This window comes from Colias eurytheme, chromosome 11, assembly GCF_061535395.1.
Source record: "Colias eurytheme isolate Ceu_HAF_F1 chromosome 11, ilColEury1 Martin Lab GWU primary, whole genome shotgun sequence".
Classification (NCBI taxonomy): Eukaryota; Metazoa; Arthropoda; class Insecta; order Lepidoptera; family Pieridae; genus Colias; species Colias eurytheme.
In genome coordinates, this window is record NC_142990.1 from 6,702,630 (window position 1) to 6,726,191 (window position 23,562).

General features: G+C 33.3%; 1 protein-coding gene across 4 annotated transcripts; it reads left to right on the forward strand.

Annotated features, from left to right (window-relative positions):
• The first annotated feature begins 898 nt into the window (after positions 1-898).
• On the forward strand, positions 899-23,088 carry LOC149904676 (uncharacterized). 4 transcript variants are annotated; one of them, XM_090106822.1, is made up of 28 exons: positions 899-1,026; positions 1,601-1,752; positions 1,841-2,062; positions 2,204-2,314; positions 4,036-4,161; positions 4,527-4,742; positions 4,927-5,109; positions 6,819-6,965; positions 7,071-7,211; positions 7,290-7,993; positions 8,274-8,371; positions 8,546-8,691; positions 8,880-9,014; positions 9,091-9,193; positions 9,402-9,513; positions 10,001-10,105; positions 10,187-10,253; positions 10,570-10,695; positions 10,843-10,933; positions 18,355-18,660; positions 19,324-19,561; positions 19,647-20,116; positions 20,864-20,982; positions 21,311-21,417; positions 21,507-21,603; positions 21,886-22,008; positions 22,093-22,264; positions 22,362-23,088. In XM_090106822.1, the coding sequence occupies exons 2-28, from the start codon at positions 1,615-1,617 to the stop codon at positions 22,883-22,885; spliced, it is 5,127 nt and encodes a 1,708-aa protein (XP_089962948.1). In that variant the 5' UTR covers positions 899-1,026; positions 1,601-1,614; the 3' UTR covers positions 22,886-23,088. The 4 variants fall into 4 exon arrangements, with proteins under 4 accessions (XP_089962948.1, XP_089962950.1, XP_089962951.1 ...); XM_090106824.1 differs by having other exon boundaries at positions 8,892-9,014; XM_090106823.1 differs by having other exon boundaries at positions 918-1,089.
• Positions 23,089-23,562: the final 474 nt, after the last annotated feature.

The window sequence follows — 23,562 nt, forward strand, 5'->3', positions numbered from 1 at the left end:
CTATGGAAATATACCTTGTTCCTAGATAATGAAAACGAAGACTTTAAGAGAAAGAGATTAAATCTTAATTATGAAAACGTTTTGAAAGTGTCATTTACAATTAATATTCAAATTACAATTAATTTCATAGCTTATTTAGCTGCAATGACATTATTCACTGATACGTGACTGATAAAATATTATGTAAACCAAAAAAGGAATGTTTTTTGGATTTTTTAATGTATTACATTTTACAACCTCGCACTAAAAATGAAATTTTTTGTACGCTCGCGCCTTTGCTAAATATTTATACGAAATTTAGCGAATAGAAGCAATAGCAATGGAAAAATGCATAGAAGCAAACATATTTTAGCTTAAAGTCTACTATATTATAGAATGACCATATTATAATAATTGTTTAATATTAATTATTATTATACGTTTCGTTATTAACAATAACTACGGGGGACTCCAGCCTGCTAGAATATTATTTTTAATTATAAAGTTATGGTGACGATCATGGCCATCGTAATGAAATTTTATGAAAAATAATATAATAAGATAATATATGTGTTGTTAAAATCCAGTAATTTATCGTAAGGGTTGGACATCTTATTTTCAGTACATATTTAAAAAGTAACTACGATTTAATAAATTTACTTCCGTATTATATCCGAAAATAATGTTTTAACTTTTATTTCATTTCTAATAATTTGCAATAAACGAATTAACATTAATATTTGAGGAATAATGTACGAATTAATTTTTCATTTAAATGATGTACGTACATACTTTGAACTAATTTTATTTTTTACTTTTGTTACTTGAAAACAGCTTGAAATCAGTGCTATTGTCTATTGCTAAATTCCGAAATTCAGGCAACATTTAAATAAAAAAAAAAATAATACATTTGTTCAAAGTGACACACACGCCATAATGTAAATTGCTTCTAGGTTTGGCGTTTGAGTTAATTTTTTTACATTTTGATGTTAAAAGTTAACTTTTATCGTAAATGTATGGCATTTAAAATGTCCTCAGTAAAAATTGGTAAGACAGAAGTAAAACGTAAACTAAGTGAGGTGGTAAACAGTTCAGTTGGAGCTTATTTAGGTTGGAGTATAAGAATCGAAGCCATTCATTTCCATGATTAGTGCGCTTTTAAAGGTGTTTTTCAAAATAAATGAAGAGCTTGTTCCTGTTAAATGTTGATAGTGTTTTTCACAAATATATACTGTATCGAAAAGTGAAATTATATTTGTCGCCATAGTTAAAATATTCGCTTGCTCCACGGAGTCAATCCTGCTGTTGTTACTTGTACGTAGATTCAGGGTGTATATGAGATCTGTCAAAGAAACAGTTGCTCGTCAGAACTTCAATCATCATATTGTAATTTAGTGTTTAAATGCTCTTCTTAGAAATATATAGAAATCTTTCTATATTTATTGATTTCGTAAACAATGATAATAATTTGTGAAATAATTACGTCAATAAGTTTGATCGGGTCTCACGTATATTCAACGTTCATACTATTTTACAGTACTGTTAGTGCAGATTGCGTGAATTGAGTTTATTTATCGCTTTAAAATCTTTAGACACTTTTTAAACAGAGGGTATATTTCAGGTTAATTGTTTGCCATGGCTCAATATTATCAAATAGCTGTTGGCCAAGGACATTCATTGACTCTAGAAGATTTACAAAGATACTGCCCTAATATATGTTTAGATGGCAGAATAGTAGTTAATCAAGATGATCAGCAGTATGCACCACAACAAGTATGTACACATTAATTATACAGTGAAATTATTTCCAATCAAATGAGCCATGAGAAAGTTAATTGACAAAACTTGTGTTTATTGAAAGGTGGTAGTTCAACAAGCAGATCAACCAAATGATATAATAGTTAGTGAAGGTGTTCAAGTTCAGCCTCAATTAGTTGTTGGAGATGGCTTACAATATCAGCAGCAATATATCATTAGACATGACCAACCTCCCCCGCAGCCCAACCGACCTGATTTTCAACAACAACAATCACAGCAACAGTCCCAACAGACACATCAACAACAGACATTGCTTAGACATCAGGTAAGTGATTCTTTTTTAAATTGTAATAATTATTATGACATATTTATGCAAACTGCATTGCATAAAGTAATTCTTAAAACAGGCCAACATACATTGTGTACTATATGGTTTAGAGTTGTCTCTAAGAAACATTTATTTTAGGTGTACTACACTTCTGATTTACCTGTAGACGCTCAGGTTGTGTTGCATCAAGCCCCACAGATTATTGATGCATCATTGATGCAACAGTCATCTTCCCAGCGTCTACAACATGTATGTTTATAAAACGAAATAGTTATAGCTAATAACTGTATGACTGTAAGATTTGCTCAAAATCTTATTTGGCATGTGTACATAAATTTTATACCACTATACTTTGATCTAATTGCTTTCATTTACAAAATTGGTTAAGCTATATTTTATTTATATATATTGGTTCTTAAATTGGCATTTTATTTTATTTACTTTCTCATTTTGAAATTTGGTTTTAAATGTAACCAAAATGTCAATTTTTAATAAATTGAGTTTCGAAGCATGAAATTCCTTGTATTATGTGAGAGTGAAGTAGGTTTTTGTGAAAGTGAATCAATTTTATTTTTATTTGTAAAATCTCCTACTTAATTAATTATTATTGTTTTATAAATTTATTCACAACTAGTACACAACTTGCATTGCAACATGCAATGTAATTACTAAAAATAATAAACAAAAAGTAAATTATTGATATTACAGGTTTTCTGTTATATATTACTGTAATATAATAATTACTAATAACTTGAAATTAACTCCTTATGTTATGTGCATGTTGGAGCTTATTTCTAATTAGTAGATTATCATAAAAAAATAATCAGAATGTACCACTACTAATAAAATGGGTATGGTTAATGGTTATATTTAAGGAGTGTTGCTGTATGTTTATCAAATTTGGCTTGACATGTCGCCATGTGTCTTGATCTTTGTCCAAACACTGTAAGATCATTTTAATTTAATATATTATAGTTGTTATTGGTATCCAATAATAAATTTTGAAATGGGTATTACAATATGTCTCCCTTATCTACAATTACTGAAAAAAACATGAGAACTAAATGAAAAAAGTGTCTCCTCATGCTATTGGTAACCCTGGATTTGTATGTCTAAAAACACTGACACAAAACTTCAAACAAGGAAAGAACAACAGGATTACTAAAAAATAAATGTTGCTGGTAGAACATTATTGCTACATGTGGCAATAAGTCTTTTGTGAATAGATTAGGAGATCAAAGTCTTCATTAATGCACTCTAATGTGGTTAAAATTATCCTTTTTACATTTTAACAAAAACCATTTATGAATATAAGTGGGAGGAGGTTTACAATATTTTTATTTGTTTTTATAGGTGTAGAATATCTTATAGCTTACTTGTCTCGTTTTACTTGGTATCACTAACCCTTCATTACATTTTTAATAAAACCACACTTGATGCTTATAAAATTGTCCATTTGTTGTCTTTTAGGTCTAAATAACTGGATCTTGATCAACTAGTGTTTAAGGACTAAAGTCACAGCCAGTTAAATCATTTATCCCTAGTTTGCACTTATATTTCCCTACAATTTTGGGAGATACATTCCACATATAGCTCAGTCTATTCCCACTACAAAAAATACTCCTAACTACTGAGTACAACATTAGAGTATAAAATGACGCTAATTACTTGTTTATTTACTATAATAAATAAATAATAAATAAATAAATATTATAGGACATTATTACACAAATCGACCTAGTCCCACAGTAAGCTCAATTAAGGCTTGTGTTGTGGGTACTAGGCGACGATAAATATAATATTTAATAAATACATATATAGATAATAACAACCAGACCCAAGAACAAATAATTGTGTTCATCACACAAATATTTGCCCTGACCGGGGATCGAACCCGGGACCGTCGGCTCAGTAGGCAGTTACTTTACCACTGCGCCAACCGCGTCGTCAAAAATATGTGTACCCTGTAGATGGTGAGCCCCGTGCATGTACTTTCGTCGCCGTCGGTGTTACATCCGGGTCAGCAGCCACCGCCTCAACCGCCGCCCCCACCACCGCCTCCGCCACCGACCCCTCAACATGGACCACCACAAAATGTATGTTATACTAATATTAGCATATATTCAACTATTTAGGTAATAATATTGCTCTCCCCTCCAAACTAAGTTATTAATTATTGCCTGTATCTCAGAAGACAGTGTCTTCGCATAAAAACCACTCTAATCAAGCAGACCCATGGACTGCATATTATTATTTGTATGAATAGGATGCACATCGTTTTGTTCTTGTTCATAAGTAAAGGTAGTCTAAAGCTATTAAATAATAAACCATAATTCTTGGAAATATCTATCTAAGTAATATCAACGAAAACTGACAATTAAATATAATCTATTAACCAAACCAAACATTACACCAAACATTATCTTAATGAGACATGTATGTTTGTTATGCTATGTTTTAGCAAAATCAACAGCAGCCACAGTTGGCAAGGGCATCACCACAGCTCTTGCAACAGCTTCAACAACACCAGCAACAGATCCAATTCCAACAGTTGCAACAGCAACAGTTGCAACACCAACTTCAACAACAGCAACAGCAGCAACATCAACAACACATGCAGACTCAACAGATTCAGCATCAACAAGTTGTAATGCAAACAGCATACATTAATCAAGCTGTAAGTATGGAACAATTTTATTTTATAGTTTTATCAGTTAAGGGCTTCAAGCTCAATGCAAACATTTTTTTTTTTCATTTTAAACTGCATGTTATATAAGATATAATGCTTCAAATGTTTCAGATAATTTATTAGTTTTACTGGAGTATCAAAAAATAAAACCTCTATATACATTTGATTTCAGGGAAACCCGCGACAAGCTCCACCGCGGCTGTTGAATCAAGCACTAAACAACCAAAGTGGGGTGACTCTAGTGCGCACTCCGGTAAGGACCGTTCGACCAAGACGGCCACCCTTACGGGCAACAATGACACCGCCACCGTTGCAAGTGCCCGCTAGACTTCTCAATCCTCAAATATTACAACAGGTAAGATCAGAAGGAATAACTATGGGTGTCATAATTTATTGTTTCGGTTGTGCCAAATTTCCTACAGTTTGATTTCTAATAGTTGCAAATTTATAATGAATCTAAAATATATAAATGTATTTTAGACAGTTTTCCTTAGGTTTTTTTAATAAAGAAATAGGGATTACCTGTTTAATTTATAAAATATTATTTCATACTCTTGTGTCTGGTCTATTTAATTTCTATTTTCTCTACTTTACTGAAATTTAAAAGTATTCAGTAAATAATTGTTATATATTTTACATAATTTATATTATAGCATACTTCAAGAATAAAAACTATATCCACAATATGCAGTTGGAAATGAATATAAATATCTTGAAATAGAAAAATCAACAAACAGATTTAAGCAAATGAATACAAGCAGCTTCTGGTTTTGAAACCGCGGATATTTTATAGAACTTAACAATATTCAAGGCATACAGTTTTTTAACTGTAGTGTATGTGTCGCAGTCATCTGGTTGAATCTGCTAATTGTTTGGATGATTAGCGCAATCTTTTAATGATGACATTTATTTGAATTAAAAAAAGACAAATAAGTAAACACGTTTTCGTATTTATTAATATTATTAAGGATGTCTGTACCAAATTTCATACAGCTCCTACCAGTTTTTTTTGCATTAATTATTTCAAATTTTCGCGTTTATAATATTCACTTAGACACATAAATACATAATAACAATTAAAACTGAAAGAATAGAATAAATTCGATCGCTCTGGCGGGTTACGGGTGGCTGAGTTGGTCAAGTGTCCGCCCCATCCCGCATCATGATCGAATTTTTACTATCCATACTAATATTATAAATGCGAAAGTAACTCTGTCTGTCTGTCTGTTACTCAAGCACGCCTTAACTACTGAACCAATTTGCATGAAATTTGGTATAGAGATATTTTGATACCCGAGAAAGGATATAGGCTACTTTTTACACCGGGACATAGTGCAAGTCCACACTGCGAGCCTAGCGCGGTTGCGACGGCGGGCGCGAAATATCAAACGTATGAAACGCGCCTTTGCGTTCACATTGAAATGACTATGGCGGAAGCCTAGTGCGACGGTAATGAGCGAGCCAGCGCGCGTAGTTTTCAAACTCTCCTATCCGCGCGTTCTGGCCACACTACGGGCCTAGTCAGCAAGCGACCCAATGCGCGGACGGCGGGGGTATCAAACCAGTTCGGTCTTGTCGCTCGACTTCTTATATTATATCCTTTAATGTTTTTCGTAAAATAGCGGTAATTACTTAATTGTTGAAGTGGAACTTCTTTATTTATAAGTGCGATTCTATCTAAAACACTTATATACACCACAGTAATTTTGTAGGGTATAATCTCAATTCTTCATATAAGATTCACCCGTTATTCCTCTGTTTTATTTATTTCGTGTACAACTTCTATAATGATCTCATATCAAAATCGGACTGTCCAGTAAAAATAGCAAATCGTCCAAAGTTTGCAACACCCGAAAAACGTCGAACCGCTACTTGAGCTCGCGCGTCGGTGTGGCCACCGCGAGCGCCCGCTCGTCGCGCCCGCCTAGGCCGCCGCCACCGCGCATTCAGTGTGGACGCACACTTAGGATTAGACTTTTTCTTTGACTGTGCGGGCGAAGCCGCGGGCGGAAAGCTAGTTCTCTATAAATTTATAGGATTTGATATATTATAATGTGTGTGTAGTCGCAGTCGCCGTCCCCCGGGCCGGCGGGCGCGGGCGCGGTGCGGGCGCGCGCGGCCCGGCCCGGCTCCCCGCGCGTGCTCAACCCGCACGCGGCGCACGGACAGCAGCGCCCGCCGCGGCCGAGGACGCCGCTGCTGCAGGTTCAAGTGAGTGTTTTGTCGTAAAGTGATTAATATTTCACTTCAAAGTTTGTCACTTTTACCGCAGCTTTTGCAGATATTGTTCTGATAATCACGAAGATATTCTTACAGCAACAACAACAGCAACAGCAGCAGCAACAACAGCAGCAACAGCAACAACAACAGCATCACCAGTTAGCACAACACATTCTTGGTCAACAAGTGCAACAGCAACAACAACAACAGTTAAATCAACTCAAACTTACACAACAAGTAAGTTTATATCTTCCACCATTCAAAAAAATGTGTTCACATATAAAAAAAGTACTTAACATTCATTATTATTTGCAGCAACAACAAATTTTACTTAATCAAAATCAACATGGTCAACAAGCACGCATCATCACTCCACAGGGTACTATTGTCACGCAATGTATCAATCAGTCGCCTATCTCAATTCACACAGCACAATCGAGCCAAAATAATGGACCACTACCTCAACAAAATACCTTAAATGTTGCACAGCAACACCCACCTAACCAGCAGTTGCAACAGATACAACAACAAGTGAAGAAAGTTGTCGTTCAACCCAATAACGCCAATGATATGGATGATCTCGAAGAAAGTATTACAGCGGCGATAGTTCAGAAGTCTATCGTCAGTGAGAATATGAATACGTCGCAACAGTTCCACACGCCTCCGGCTCTGCGACAGGGACCGAGTACAGTGCCGCCTGCGTCTATGAACTCTGGAGTCACACAGCATCAGATCAATTATGTGCCCCAACATAACTTTCCACAGAATCAGATAGTGTATGAAAACTCTCACGTGCAACAAACACCACAACATCAACCCCAAACTATAGCCCAATTGTTGATGGAACAAGATAATCCTGATGAAGAACGGCAGTTTTTCACGTTATCGAACGGACAAAGGATTACTTTGGCTGAGTTCAGGCGGATACAGACTTCGCGTGCTATGTCGCAACAGACGTCGCGAGTTATGTCGCAACATTTGCATCAGCAACAACTTCAACAACAGCAGCAGCAACCCAGGTAAATGTTTTCCTTATCATAACACTTATTGATTCAAACTTAATTTGGATTTAAGGGCAGCATATTAGATTGTTTGACACTGAATAGCAATGCTACAATATCTTTCAGTTTTTCACAGACGTTTTAACCGTCATCAAAACGATGACGGTTTCTAAATATGATTCTATTACTTGTGTCCATTTTCGGATACCTTTCAATAAAGTATAGTTAAGAATACTTTTTTATAAGCATTAGAGCCTTTTGTCCAGCTATACAACATTATTAAATTATACTATTTCAGGGATACTGGCCGACAGACATTAGTTAAAAGTAAGGAACAACAAAGACCAGTGCAAAGAGTACCACCAATGCAGACACAACCACAAGCTCCTCACTCCGGTAAGTGGATACAATTAGTTTTTTTTTGTGATATTTTGTTTCAAATCCAATTAAAGAAATGATGATATATAAGATTTTCTCCTTTCTGTACCAAATCTATTGTATCATTTCGTTATTTAATACTGAGAAAAGATCTTATAACTGTAACGGAAATTATTTTTTTTATTCATACAGAAAACAACGAAACTGGTGGTCCATCTGAACAATCCGCAGAGCCCCAATCTGCAAAAATGTTAATATTTCTCCAAAATGGAGAGCAAAGACTAATTACTTTTACACTGCCAAAGGAAAGCTGTACACTTCAAGAAGTTTTGGAACAGGTACTTATCTTTTTATATTCATTGTATTCAATTCTAGGGTACATATTTTAACAATTTGTATTACCTATTAACAAAAAGAAAAATCTTTTTTTTATAAAATTTCAAACTAACACATTTAACACTATAACATTATGTAGTTGATATTTTATTAAAATCTTCAATGATTCAATCAAAATTGTTTATAACAGATTTTGTTCCAGGTTAATGTACCCTTTACGGAAGATACTCATATACAGTGTATGCAAAATACCAGTAGTGAAATTGATTATTTTGTATCAGTAGGTTCTACAACAAGAATAGAAGAAATGGTAGAGAACCATCCGGTATGTAGAAACTTTACTGAGTAGAATCGTTTTTTCTCGATAAAGTTACTAATAATAATAATCTTATATATTGCAGATGTTAGTGGGTGATATTAGCAGTAGAAGTTCGCCTAATGTGACAACACAATCTCAAAATAGTGAAATGTCCACACCAGAGAAAGGACCCGGTCCTGATACTTGTATGCGATTATAGAATAACTTATTATAGAATAGTTTAGTTTCTAAATTCATCTTAAAAGCATTTATTTATCATTAGTTTTTCTTAGATATAATGTAATTTGTCTATGACTCAATATTTTTGGCCAAACATTGTAATTTTCTTAAATATGATAATTTAAATTGGATAAATATTAAATATACAATGTACATAATATACCTTTTTTGCAGCTAACAATAGTCCCGAGTCGCCTAAATCACCTCCGCCGCGTTTTGTAGATGGGAAACTAGCAGTATGCAAGTCTTGTGGTTACACTGGCTTCGATTTTAGTCGCTGTCAACGGTTTGTATATTCCAAGAAGCTTATATCTAATACACTGGAGATTGCACTATGACTATTAACCTGTAACAAGAAAATATGACCTTGAATGACGCCTGTATGTTTTATTATCCCTTTCACACCTAACTTGGCAAGTGGGTGTGAAAGGGATAAAAAAACATATAGGCGTCATTCAAGGTCATATTTTCTTGTTACAAGTTAATGTTCATACTGAAATCTTCAGTGTATTAGATATAAGCTTCTTGGTATATTCATTTAAGGACTTTTACGTAAAATATTACTCACGACACTTTTGTCGTATCACACGTAATCTAATGAAATAATTGTAAATACACACGCTTGGCGTAGTGAGGCGTGCCATACTTTTAAAACAAACCCAATTGTCAATATGATCTGATGATTAGTGTAATTTTTTATCTAAATAATTTTATTGATTTTTACTCTTTTTGTCCAAGATGATTCCTTAAATAAATGTATATTTTTGTTACAGGTGTAAAAGAGTTTTCACAGAAGAACCAAAAAGTGTTCCATTAGCAAGTAAAAACGTAGAACAAAAGAAGAAAGAAGCTGAAAAACCTCACCTAGAAAAACAAATGTAATATATGTACTACACAAAAAAGTATTTGTGTTGTAAATATGCACATCCACATTATTTCTAATTAATATTTTCTTTCAGAACATGCAGTGAAAGCATTAAACTGAACCTGCTAAAAACTTCTATCAAAACATTTAATAATAAAACTGTAAGTATTCAAAATTAACATGCAATATAAATTTAAAAAATAAATAGGGTGTGTGGAAACTTGGTTTCAATACATTTTTTAATGGTAAGTTAACTCAGGCTCCTCATGAATAGACCATTTTATAGCATATATGAATATAAATTGTATTTTTGTAATATGTATTTGGCTGACATTATACATATTAGATTCTATGCACTCAAATTGTACAGTAGATGTTATACTATTCTTTTTTAATATCTGACCTTCCAGGATCATATACAATATTATTAGTTGAATTAATTTTCTTTTTACTGATTATTACGAATATTTCAAATAGATTGTACAAGAGAAAAAGCCCGGAAGAGTAAGAAAGCCAAGAGGAAAACAGCCTGATCCTGAACCGGTTATATTAACATTAAGTTCTGATGAAGAAGACTCGAATAGTTCAATGTTAAGTAATCAGGTAATAAATACTACTTTTAATATGAATTTCCTTCATATCACTATAAAAAAATGATATCAAACATTGAAGGATAATTTAACTTTTCATTATAATTTTATGACACAATAATACTGAAATGTTAATACAATAGTGTGTATTATTAACCAGATGGAACAATCGGCAACCATGAAGGAACCATCACTAAGTGAAATAGAAGGTGAAACACCAGATAGCGGCATTCGATTTGATAATATGGATGGTAAGTGTATTTTTAAAGTGAAACTTTTATTACATCGTCTCAAACTTTTTGGTCTGTGTAGCGCATGTCGCGTGTATCGCGGCTGCCGAGTATACCTACTCGGCAGCCGACCGTCACGCGACATGCGCTACACAAAGCAGTGTTCGGAACCGTTCGAACAGTTTCACTTTTACCGTGGTTTCATAAAACCACACAACATTTTTTTATTGATATCTTATTTTCAAAGGCAAATAGAGATTTTCAAACCATACATTTGTATGCATTTTATAGCATTCCTCTAAATAAAATACTTAACCTTTCCTTTTACTTTATGAATTAAATTGTCGATTATTATTAATTTAAATTTTATTGAAACTTTAACCAAGAAACAGAAAAAAGTAAAACATTTTTTTATAATAAATAATAATGTTACCGTGACTATCCGAAATGCAGTTTATGTAAAGATGCACTGATGACTGAGATCTTTCTAAAGTAATTGGTGAATGGTCGCTATTTATTCTTTTCGTGACGACTTCGGTCATTCACTGGTGACTGTTATCAAACAAATTGTAAAAAGCTAAATCTAAGATTAACTGTATCAATTAACATTCACCGCTGTATTTCTCATTCAAGTAAAATTAAATAAGTAAATTCAGAGCAGTTACGGTGTTTGGGTAATTGGTGATTATCGACATACACTGGTGCATCTTATTATTCACTTATAACGGACTAGGTTTCCGCCCGCGGCTTCGCCCGCGCAGTCAAAGAAAAACCCGCAAAGTTCCCGTTCCCGTGGGATTTCCGGGATTGCGTCATTTTCCCTGGATAATAAGTAGCCTATGTCCTTTCTCGGGTATCAAAATATCTCCATACCAAATTTCATGAAAATTGGTTCAGTAGTTTAGGCGTGATTGAGTAACAGACAGACAGACAGAGTTACTTTCGCATTATAAATATTAGAATGGATATAAACAGTAACATATTTATGGCTGAACACTAATAGGGTTGCCGTAGAAAATAACGTCATAGATGTAATAAAAACTATTTCATTAACTTGTTTGTCAAATGAATGAACTTCTAAAGGAAACTATTCAACCAACGCATTCAACATAGGTATTTATGTTAGAGCTAGCGCGCACGAGCAACTTTGTCTCCGCAACTATTTTGTCTCTCCACCCATGGGCTAGTATGAAAGTGCGCACACGTAGCGACACAACAAACAGAGACAAAATATGTAGTTGCGGAAACAAGTTGCTCGTGCGCGCTAGCTCTTTACCTAACAATGTCCAGTAAAATAGTTCCCTAGTATCCTGTTTTCATTACTGGATACATACTGAATAAAAAATATATATTGAATATTGATACTGAACTGCCGAAATGTGTTAATTTAGCATGTAGCACCCTGCTTTATTAAGCAAGTGGGTATATTTTAAAGAAAGCGTATACTTATAAAACAGCTTGTGTATATAATCAATAACTAGCTTTCCGCCTGCGACTAGAGACTCACTCTATTTAAAAAACCGCATCGAAATCCGATGCATACTTTTAAAGATCTTAAAATACATAGGAACAAACAAATAGCAGAATGCAACTCTGTTTTATACTATGCTGTGAAGAATCTGCCGTCATGAACCTTTTTTATTGTAATAATCATGGACCTAAAAAAAGACGGACGGAATATCGCGTAAACATTGAGTGAAGCCTAGTAATGGCTAATGGCCAGTGTGACCGTTTCTAATTTTATAAACCCACCAACGAAATCTTTAAAATCTACTAAAAAATACTAAATAGAACACTCAATTATACCAAAATGTTTGCTTCATTACTAAGCTTCATATGGAAATATTACAAATAAAACACATAAAAATTAAAAATAAAACACATGTCCACTGGACCACTGTAAATTGTAATGTATTATCTTTTTACGATGTTTCTCAGTCACGGCATGAGACTTTATAGTAGCGATTCTACTTAAAAACGTCACTCCACATGCTTTACACATACCATTTTCACTGTATTTGTCTCTTGGTTAACCAAGAAGAGAATTCCAGTTTTGTTCCCACTCCGATCTATATTTCTGTTCATATTTGCGCTTCATATTGAAACAACCCCATAAACCGACCAAAATAATCGAAACACCAGTACCAAATAAACGCAAAATACTCGGACTAGTTTGGACAGCATAGACAAAATCTAATTTAACACAACTACACGGGAATCCCCTCAAATAAAACTGACAAATATTTGCTCTGTGTGTAAAAGAGAAAGATTGCTACGAAGAGCCCTGCGCGACAAAGACAGCGTTATTAGGAACCGATAACTATATTTTTTTATTTTTTTTTCTCAAGGGGATAATATATGTATGAAATTCGAATAATTTTTTTGAACAAAAAAAAATACATTTTTTTTAAATAACAAAAATGGCTAGGAAATTCCAATGGACGCGGCATAATTGATAAAGTTACCTACTATGATGTCATAACCGGTCACCATGGAGTATGAGATAAATCTCTAAATTGAAGTGACAAAATCAAGGACAAAATGTATACTGAAATATTTCTATGTAAATAACAGTGTTTTTTGACTTTTTTGTTCCGTTCTCCCTAACTAAAAATTCTAATAATCACCTCAAGAAACATGAAAAAAAAGAGCTTTGAGGGGCGATCAAATTTCATTCCTTATAATTTTTTTATTTTATTTAAATGTTGTAGCATGTTTCTTGGTAATTGTTTTACGATACATAGTGTGAACTATTCTTTATTTAAACCATAGACTTCCTAGACGCCAGTCACTTTGTAGCGATAAAATTTTTAATCTGTGAAAAAGCTGCTCAACCGTAGAGGGAGAATGAACTAGAGGAGGCACTAAAATGACAAGTAATGCGTGAGAGAAATACACTTATGACTATAAAGCTAAGAGCAAGCGAGACAGAAACATTGTTTTTTGTTTCTCTCATGTTATGCGATTTCTTTTGTTGGGGACAAAGGCAGTTTGTCCCAAACAAGCGGCTACAGTCCATTGTTTTGCTAGTTTTCTGTTTATTCTCGCTGTTATGTGACTTCAAAGTTTAATAAACGTTGACAGTGATCTGTTTTAATCCGACTTTAAGTGAAAATATGGTGCGTTGTAGTGTGATTGGTTGTAAAAATCGGCCGGAACGAAGATTACCAAATATTACCTTTCACACGTAAGTAAACTTATTTGAAGTATATTGTTTTATAGAACTGAATATAGTTGATACATTTTCATTAACTCTAATGTGAAATTATCTACAAATATATAATATTTTCATCGAAATAGACGTAAACATTTTTTTGTGTTATCCGACTAAATCACGAAGTGTTCTTGTTGTTCAGGACGCCATTTGTTTTTACGTAGTTTCAAATTTATGGTATAATCATGTGATTAACATTAGGGATACCAGTACAGGGTAAAATTTTCCCCAAAATCGTGAAATGTTTTTTTATAATATTAAATTAATATTAAATATGTTTTTTAGGTTTCCAAAACAAACAAGTACATTAAACAGATGGATTCGAGCTACCGGAAGGAAGAACTGGTTACCAGGAAAAAGTCACAGAATATGTTCTATACATTTTGAGTCGCGTTATTTTCGAAAAACGAAAAAAAATACCTATTTGATGCCCAATGCAATTCCACATTGTGCACAGCGTGGTTTTATAGCGTGACCAAAAAATATATTTAGAAAAGTTACCGTGGGAGCACTGTAACTGTTTAGAGTTATTTGTATAAGAAGTATATTTTGTCTTATTTAGGTACATCTGTGTGGTCTTATATTTTTTTTAATTGTAAAATTATTTAAGTTGGAAAAGGTATCAAATCTACTAAAATTGTGAGGGGAATCTAAAGCCTGTAACATAGTTTTGAACTAATACATGCTTTAATTTCCCCAAATATATAAACTGTATTATTTTAATACTTTTTAATTAAAGATTTTTTTCTATTCTACATTTCTGTTTCAAGTTTGCAAAAAATAACTTAATATTTTTTTTCCAGGTGGAAACACCGAGAAAAATCAAATTAAGAAAAAAATTTATAAAATACATATTATAAAGAACGTGTAGCCGAGCAAAGAAAAAAGAAAATTGCAGTATTGAGGACAAGGGCGTGGCGGTTAAAGAAAAAGAATGCAGAACTGTGCAGCATATTAGTACTCCCCACGTCCTATAGCACAGACAAAGAAAAAATTGCTACAAGCAACATTTAAAGATACAACATAATAAAACAATTAGGTTTGTTCGAAGCCCTCGGTGCGCGAGTCCGACTCGCACTTGACCTTTTTTGTCCTAATTTTACTGTATTTTCTATTATTATTTACCATTGATTGAAATGATATCTAAACATTAGCCTTGTTTTTTTATAAAAAATATATGAACTGGGATATATCGATATTTGTGGTTAATTGCGAGAAGTGTAAAAGCAAAAGTTGTAATAAATATTTTAAATACCTACAACTTTACCATTAAACTTTATTCCGCAGTTATAGTTTTTTTTAATCCCGATCTCAGATCGATCGTAAATAACTTTTCCTCTAATTTTTGTTACCTATATTCTCTTCCGTTTGAAATTGATTTCATTGTTCTATAATATTACTTTTATGTTTCAAAAGTTAATTAAAAAATCATGTTGAACAATATTACTTTGTTAATTTCAAAAGTTAATATTAAATTAGTGGTCCACTTAGGTCGTGCACATGGCCCAGGGGGGGTTCATGACCCCCATGACCCCCCCCTGGATCCGCGCTTGTACCGGCCGGCCGCCCGGCTATATATTTTTATACCCGTGCGAAGCCGGAGCGGGCCGCTATGTTTTTATACAACGTTCACAGTTTTTCTGTAGTGTATTTACTATTTAGTATCAGCATTGCACCCGTGCGAAGCCGGGGCGGGTCGCTAGTTAAGTTAATAAATAACAAAATCTTTTCAAATCTGTCTTTTTCTTCATAAACCTATCTTACAAAAAAATACCCAAACATTTATAGATATTTTGCCAGTTTTTCGGATAAAAAGTTTTTGTAATAGTTGGCAACATTGACGTAAGGATTCGCCATCTCGTTCGGGTATACGCCGATGTCGTCTCTATAGTTCATTCTCACTCTACGTGCTCAACACTAGTCACTAGATTAAATAAATGAATAAACATTAAACTGTCATGCCGGGCAGTGTGCAGCTGTCAAATTTTACTTGATATGTTGAAAAGTGCGTACATGTTGTAAAATAGTGTAAAACGACTTTGTGATGATAAAATAAGTATCAATCAAGTCTCAATAGAATCTAATGAAGATGTATAATAAAAATCGTCGTAGTAATAAAGGTATGCAATATTGTGATAAACGAATAAATATGTTTTTGAAATAAAAAGCAAATGCAAAAATCAATAAACAACGCATTTTTCAGTAAAATAACATTATAGCATTTTATCATGAAGTATTTATCCGTATTTTTTGTTTTAAAACTCTACCATTAGAACATGACTACAATTGGTAGAGAAATTGTTGCCAACCGCCATTTAACCTATAAAGTATGAGCTCGTATACGTTCCATGAGAAAATCTGGATAATTCTATATAAGATGTAATAGTTTAATTAATAACTAGGAATTCTTTAAATTATAATTGTATCTACACTGTTCAATTGCACATATGTGGGATTTGGGGTTTGGTACAAATCTGGATTTATTCTTATTTAATCTTATCCATACTAATATTATAAATGCGAAAGTAACTCTGACTGTCTGTCTGTTACTCAATCACGCCTTAACTACTGAACCAATTTGCATGAAATTTGGTATGGAGATATTTTGATACCCGAGAAAGGACATAGGCTACTTTTTACCCTGGGACATTGGATAGGTTTTATCACAGAAATCCCACGGGAACGGGAACTATGCGGGTTTTTCTTTGACTGCGCGGGCGAAGCCACGGGCGGGAAAGCTAGTGCAAGTTATATGGTTAAATTGTTATCAGATCACAATACTCCAAATTTTCTTAAAATTTTGAATATGAGGGTAAAAAAAATAATCCCATTTGATGCTTATCTTATAATTTATATATGACATTTATTACAGATGTGGAATATTTTTTTTACTTTCAATAAAAATGTATACATATTTCATAAATGTTGACTTTTCTGATATTAATATATGTGTTTTGTATTTAGCCGTGACATATTTATATCTTAGGGATTCAGTCAAATATGTATATTGTAGTATATTTTAAAACAATATACAGTAGACCCGCATTACTCTGGCCCCTGGCCTATCTGTTGCCTCCTGTAATCTGACATGTCTATTATGATTGAATACCTGTTTTTTGGCAAATTTTCCACCGATAATGCATTATTGAACAATGTACAACATGTACAAAAATAATGAGCCGTCACTACTGTGCTCTACTTGAAGATATTGTTTTAATACACATACACATATACAATGATTTGTACCCACTTCTGAAAAAGACTAACTTATAACATCTTATCTTATCATTAAGGCCCTTCGCTCATGGAGCTACTCAAAAATGACTGAACTAATCAGTAATTACGATTACAAACCAGTTACAAATTGTATCTCGCATACAACGCTACTCAAGTTATAAGGTTTCAGTCACTTCTGTTATTTGCTCGTTCATTTTTATCATAAAAAACAAAGAAACTCGGGAAACCAGTAGCGTGGAGACCGGCACGACGCGTCGCGCGTGATTGGTTGCTAACGCGTTACTCACCAGTTAGTAACTAGTCGCGTCGTGTGCGAATCTCCATAGAACATGTATGGGCTGTGACGCTCAGGCAACTCGTTAGTAATTTGAGTTTGTGACTAGTTCTTTTTGAGTAGCTCCATGAGCGAAGGGCCTAAGGCCCTTCGCTCATGGAGCTACTCAAAAATGACTGAACTAATCAGTAATTTACGATTACAAACCAGTTACAGATTGTATCTCGCATACAACGCTACTCAAGTTATAAGGTTTCAGTCACTTGTCAATGTTTGCTCGTTCATTTTTATCATAAAAAACAAAGAAACTCGGGAAACCAGTAGCGTGGAGACCGGCACGACGCGTCGCGCGTGATTGGTTGCTAACGCGTTACTCACCAGTTAGTAACTAGTCGCGTCGTGTGCGAATCTCCATAGAACAGGTATGGGCTGTGACGCTCAGGCAACTCGTTAGTAATTTGAGTTTGTGACTAGTTCTTTTTGAGTAGCTCCATGAGCGAAGGGCCTAAGTCTGTAATATGTCAAATTACAAGATGCTTTTGCTTATAAACATCCCCACTATAGGGGGATCTCTAGGCAGCACTCTATAATCCGACAAATTTGATACCCTGACACTGCCCTGCAAAACTATTCAGAATTCTGCGGGTATCCTGTATGTATATTATATCAATATGTAAAATCAACAACAGATAATCCATTTTTTTATTTTTGTTACAGATGAAAGCAGGGAAGAAATCAGTCAAAATGTATCAGGCATTGTGGCTTCTCTAAACTGTAGGACTATTAGAATAGGCTCATATAGATATACACCTAAAGAAAAGGTTTACATATCATCTAGGGGTATAAAGATTGTAGCTCCTTCATTGAAACATGAATCGAAAGAAGTAGCGCTCCAAATACAATTGAAAGAAGTAGTCCGGATATTGATTCATTTTGGAAAAGGACTACCAGTTATTTTTCTATATACTAAAAGCAAATGTGGGGCTTATATAAGAAAAATGTTGGATATGGTGGAGGACCTAGGTAAGTAATCCAAATTATCCTGTGTCATAATTTGCCCAATACAGTGCAACCTTAATATAACGTACCTCAATATAACGATTTCCTCGATTTAACAAATTTTTCGTAATCCCCTTGAATTGTCCAAGATTCAATACAAAATATCCCTTCACATTGCGAACATTTTTTGCGAACAACCTCTTTATAACGAATTTTTAACTATCAAGAAAAGTATAAATACCTCTAATTAACGAATTTCGTTAACCCAAAACCTTTATATAAAGTTCTAACCAATGTAATGATTATTAATCTCATAGTATGTGATTCATGTCACGACAGATTTCGACATGCTTTTGTTCGTAAAACGATCATTTTTGTTTAATTTAAATTGGAAAGTAATGTGAACACTGCTGCTCGTCACTATTGTTAAAGATTCAAGTTGAAATGGATCAGAAACGTTAAAAGACCTCTTTATAACGAATTTTAGACCAACCTAGCCTCAACATAACGAACCTCAGTTCAACGAATTACTTGATATAACAAATATTTATTTGTTCCCTTCAGATTTGTTATATCGAGGTTGCACTGTATTTATTACATAACCAAAATGTATGCAATGACAATAGTTTACTGAAATAATAAAGGAATGAGTGGCTAAATGTATTTATATGTATTTTTATATTCTAGGTCCATATTACAATCCAATGTCAAAAATAGACCCCTACAAAAGGATAACCTTATTACCCAATGTTATTACCGATGACACTAAGGCTGCCTTAAAAAATTTATTTGGCAAGGTTATGGATGAGTTGAACGCCAAAGAAGCTAATGAGATTCTAGTGCGAACTTGTCCACAAGAAAGTAATAATATTTCAAAAATGACAACAAGATCCGCAAGTGCTTCCAATGTGTCTGGCGGGAAAAGGTGTATATAATTTAAAGATTTGCTGTATTTTTATTGTTTTCATATAAATTGCTTACAAGGTTACTAATATTCATGACATTTTCAGTTCAAATCCAGCCGAGATAAGACAAATTTTAATATATCCTCCAGGTAAAGGTGGTATTCCTATAAATACAGAAGACTATATGTGTTTAGCCCAAGATCAATTCTTAAATGATGTTATAATTGATTTCTACTTAAAACACTTAGTTCATGATGTATTAACCACCAGTCAGAGAGAAAAGACTCATATTTTTAGTACTTTCTTTTATAAAAGATTAACAACAAAACCAAGCAAAGTAAATAGAAGTTCAAATCCACATGAATGGGACAGCAGTTTGTCAGCAGCACAAAAACGACATGCCAGAGTCAAAACGTGGACAAAGAATGTGAATATTTTTGAGAAAGACTTCATTGTAGTTCCTATAAATGAAAACTGCCATTGGTTTGTGGCCATCATATGCTTTCCAAGTATGGATGGTTGTCGTAGTATGATTGATAATAGGATTGTAGCTCCACAAGCGATAAGGCGAAAAGGTGAGAAAGGGGTTTGAAACTTTTTGTATGGACGCTGGCATATCGACCTGCCGCCATTTTGATTTTTTTTCAAAATCGCGGCGCACGATTAAAGTGGTATGTATGGATAGAGGACACATAGACGAACAAAAAATGTCTCATAACATAGTACCCTAAAGCGTCACATTACCGAGATATTTGGAGGTAAATATTCACTTATGAGTACAACGACAAACACTAAAAATAGACTTATTACGTGTCTATATGCATAATATTATCTCCAAATAATCACTCCCAGGTAGATTATTATTATTACAGGAAGAAATTAGGTATTCATTACATTACTTACATTTTTATGTAATGTATGTATGTTTTTATGTAATGAATGTACCTACTTTCTTCCAATAAACTGTTAATTAATAATAATCTACCTGGGAGTGATTATTTGGAGATAATATTATGCATATAGACACGTAATAAGTCAATTTTTAGTGTTTGTCGTTGTACTCATAAGTGAATATTTACCTCCAAATATCTCGGTAACGTGACGCTTTAGGGTACTATGATATTAGACATTTTTTGTTTGTCTATGTATCCTCTATCCATGCATACAACTTTAATCGTGCGCCGCGATTTTGAAAAAAAATCAAAATGGCGGCCGGGTTGATATGCCAGAAAGTTTCAATGCCCTTTGTCATGTATAATGATATATTTAGCTAAGAGTGTTATGTAAATATGAAACTTAATTGTTTTATTATCATTTTGCAGAACGTAAATCATCTATGCAGATAGGAAGCACTACAATAACACCTCTAGTAAAACAGGAACAACTGACTTTAAATTGTGACTCAGATAATTTAAGTGAGCGAGATGAGGCTGAGGGAGATGTAAGTGCTAGAAAGTTACTCTATCTTTGAAAACTCGAGATCAATAATTTTAGTAGAACAGCTATCAAAACTATCAAAAATAATTAATTGTAGTACTACAGTGCACTTATTTATGTATCTGATTTTTTAATTGTTAATTCATCATAGAGTACCAAGTTGAATCTATAAGAAAATAGATTATTATCAATAAAGTTAGAAAGTTTTGGTAACTTGAAATTTGTGAAATGTTTCCAATACTGACACAGTAGATAAGAAAAGAAATAGTAAATATTTAAAATGAATAATTTATAATAATCCTAATAATATATTAAATTATTTCAATTATCAGGAAAGTGACTTAGACATGCAGTGTGATTCTGATGAAGAGGAAGCAGAAAAAACGGTGGAAAAGAAACCAGATCTACCTATTGTTCGAAAGAACGAACCAATAAAACAGTATGTTTATTACTATATATATTTTAGTTGTTATTATAATTTTATTTTGTTAGACATAATCATAATATAAATGTAATGTTTGTTTTCAGACCCTGTATTTTAATTTTTGATTCACTAGCTGGAGCTTCAAGATCAAGGGTTGTGGCTACTTTGCGCGATTACCTGACTTGTGAATACCAAACAAAGGTATTATATTATCTTGCATTATATTATGTACATATATTATTATACTTAATACTAGTTGTGCCCCGCGGTTTCACCCGCATTGCTCCGCTCCTGTTGGTCTTAGCGTGATGATATATAGCCTATAGCTTTCCTCGATAAATGGGCTATCTAACACCGAAAGAATTTTTCAAATCGGACCAGTAGTTCCTGAGATTAGCGCATTCAAACAAACAAACTCTTCAGCTTTATAATATTAGTATAGATTATATAAGATAAATTTTAATGCCTTTTCGTCTTTTTCAGGTGTCAAAAAATAAAGTTTTTAATAAAGACAATATTAAAGGTAGCTGTCCTAAAATTCCCCAACAAAATAACTTCACGGATTGTGGCTTATATCTTTTACAATATGTTGAACATTTTTTTAAGGTATATGGAGATTTTTTTCTTTATAATTCTGAAATACTTTTGTTTGGAGGAATATGGACTTAAATTGCTTTTATTCTTTTGCAGGATCCAATATTGGATTATGCTTTACCCATAAAACAATTGGCAAATTGGTTTGATGAAATTGTTGTAACGAGGAAACGAGAAGAAATCTCAAATCTGCTAAAATCTTTAATGCACACATACAATCCAGATTCGCATTTAACATTACCTGATATCACATTCCCTACTTTAAATGGTAAGATATAGATAATTATTATTATTGCATAACATTAATGTTTGTAGTACACATATATATATTTGGTTCAATTTTACATCTGTTGTTATTCATTCAGGTAAATTGATTGAAAATGAAGAGCAACAAGAAGATGGTCCTGAAAGTGAAAAGGGAGGGTCAAGTAAAGAACAAAAAATTGAAACAAGAAACTCAGAAGGCCCTACATTAACTTTTTTAAAACAAATGCCTACTGGAGATATTTTGTTGAAGAGGAACTTTGCTGATTCATCAGATACAATTCATTTAAGAAAGACAATAAGGCTTTCGAGTGACTCCGAAAATAGATCTGTGGTTCAATTTAAACCAGAATTTATAAAAAAGGGTGATAATGAAAATCAAATAACAATAAAATTGCACTCTAGTGATTTGGTTAAAGACATTCAAAATACTTTAATAGTTAATAAGAATAAAACTATGGGTGATAAAAAACATGGTGTACATAATCAGAATGTATCCAATGTAAATTGTGTTCGTCAGAGTGTTAGTGAAAGTGAGAACTCATTTCTTAAAGCAAGAAGAATTAATAAACTTGAAGATTTAGTGACTGAAACGAGTAAAAAGTTTAAAAAGAATGAATTTTGAACAGTTGTCTGTCCACTTTACCCACTATTAAATTATTTTTAATTTAATAAAATGTATAGTTGTTTTATGACTTTTGTAAATATTAGTTAATGCTATTTACTTATTAGACAATGTATGTATCTGTTTTATAAATAATAATGTAAAGATTAAAGTTTAAAATTGTATAATACTAGCTTCTGTATTAAACTGGTAGAAGAAATATATTTTGTTTTTTTTTTTTTTCAAATTTATATCGACGCTCAACGAAATCTACCTAAGGGCTTATTAGAAAATACTGCCTGAAAATTGAAATCATTTAAAAATATCCATTTGACCGATTAGAGAAAAATATTTCCTATCCTATACTATTCTTATGATGCTCGTAATCGTCCGTGAAACCCGCCGCAAAATGGACTTGGGTAGTTGCAATCACGATAGTTACTATTGCTATGGCACGACCGCGGATGTGGCTTTGTATGCGTAAACGCAAACCTGTCGCGCCCGTATATTCAATGTACTCAGTGCTGTCGCGGGAATAAATACCGACTGGTCAGGGAACACGAACAACGCGAAAACTACACACATTCACGTTCACAAAACTTCACGTCGTGTCATTACCACTAACCAGTTACCACAAAACCCATTTACCGAATGAACTGTGTTTAATTTAACAACTTGCAATAAGACTAGACCCAATT

Coding starts and splice junctions, on each gene's coding strand:
- LOC149904676 (XM_090106822.1), top strand. CDS start 1,615: ATGGCTCAATATTATCAAATAGCTGTTGGCCAAGGACATTCATTGACT. Junction 9,514..10,000: donor GATTTTAGTCGCTGTCAACG/GTTTGTATATTC, acceptor TTTTTGTTACAG/GTGTAAAAGAGTTTTCACAG. Junction 10,696..10,842: donor GTTCAATGTTAAGTAATCAG/GTAATAAATACT, acceptor ATTATTAACCAG/ATGGAACAATCGGCAACCAT.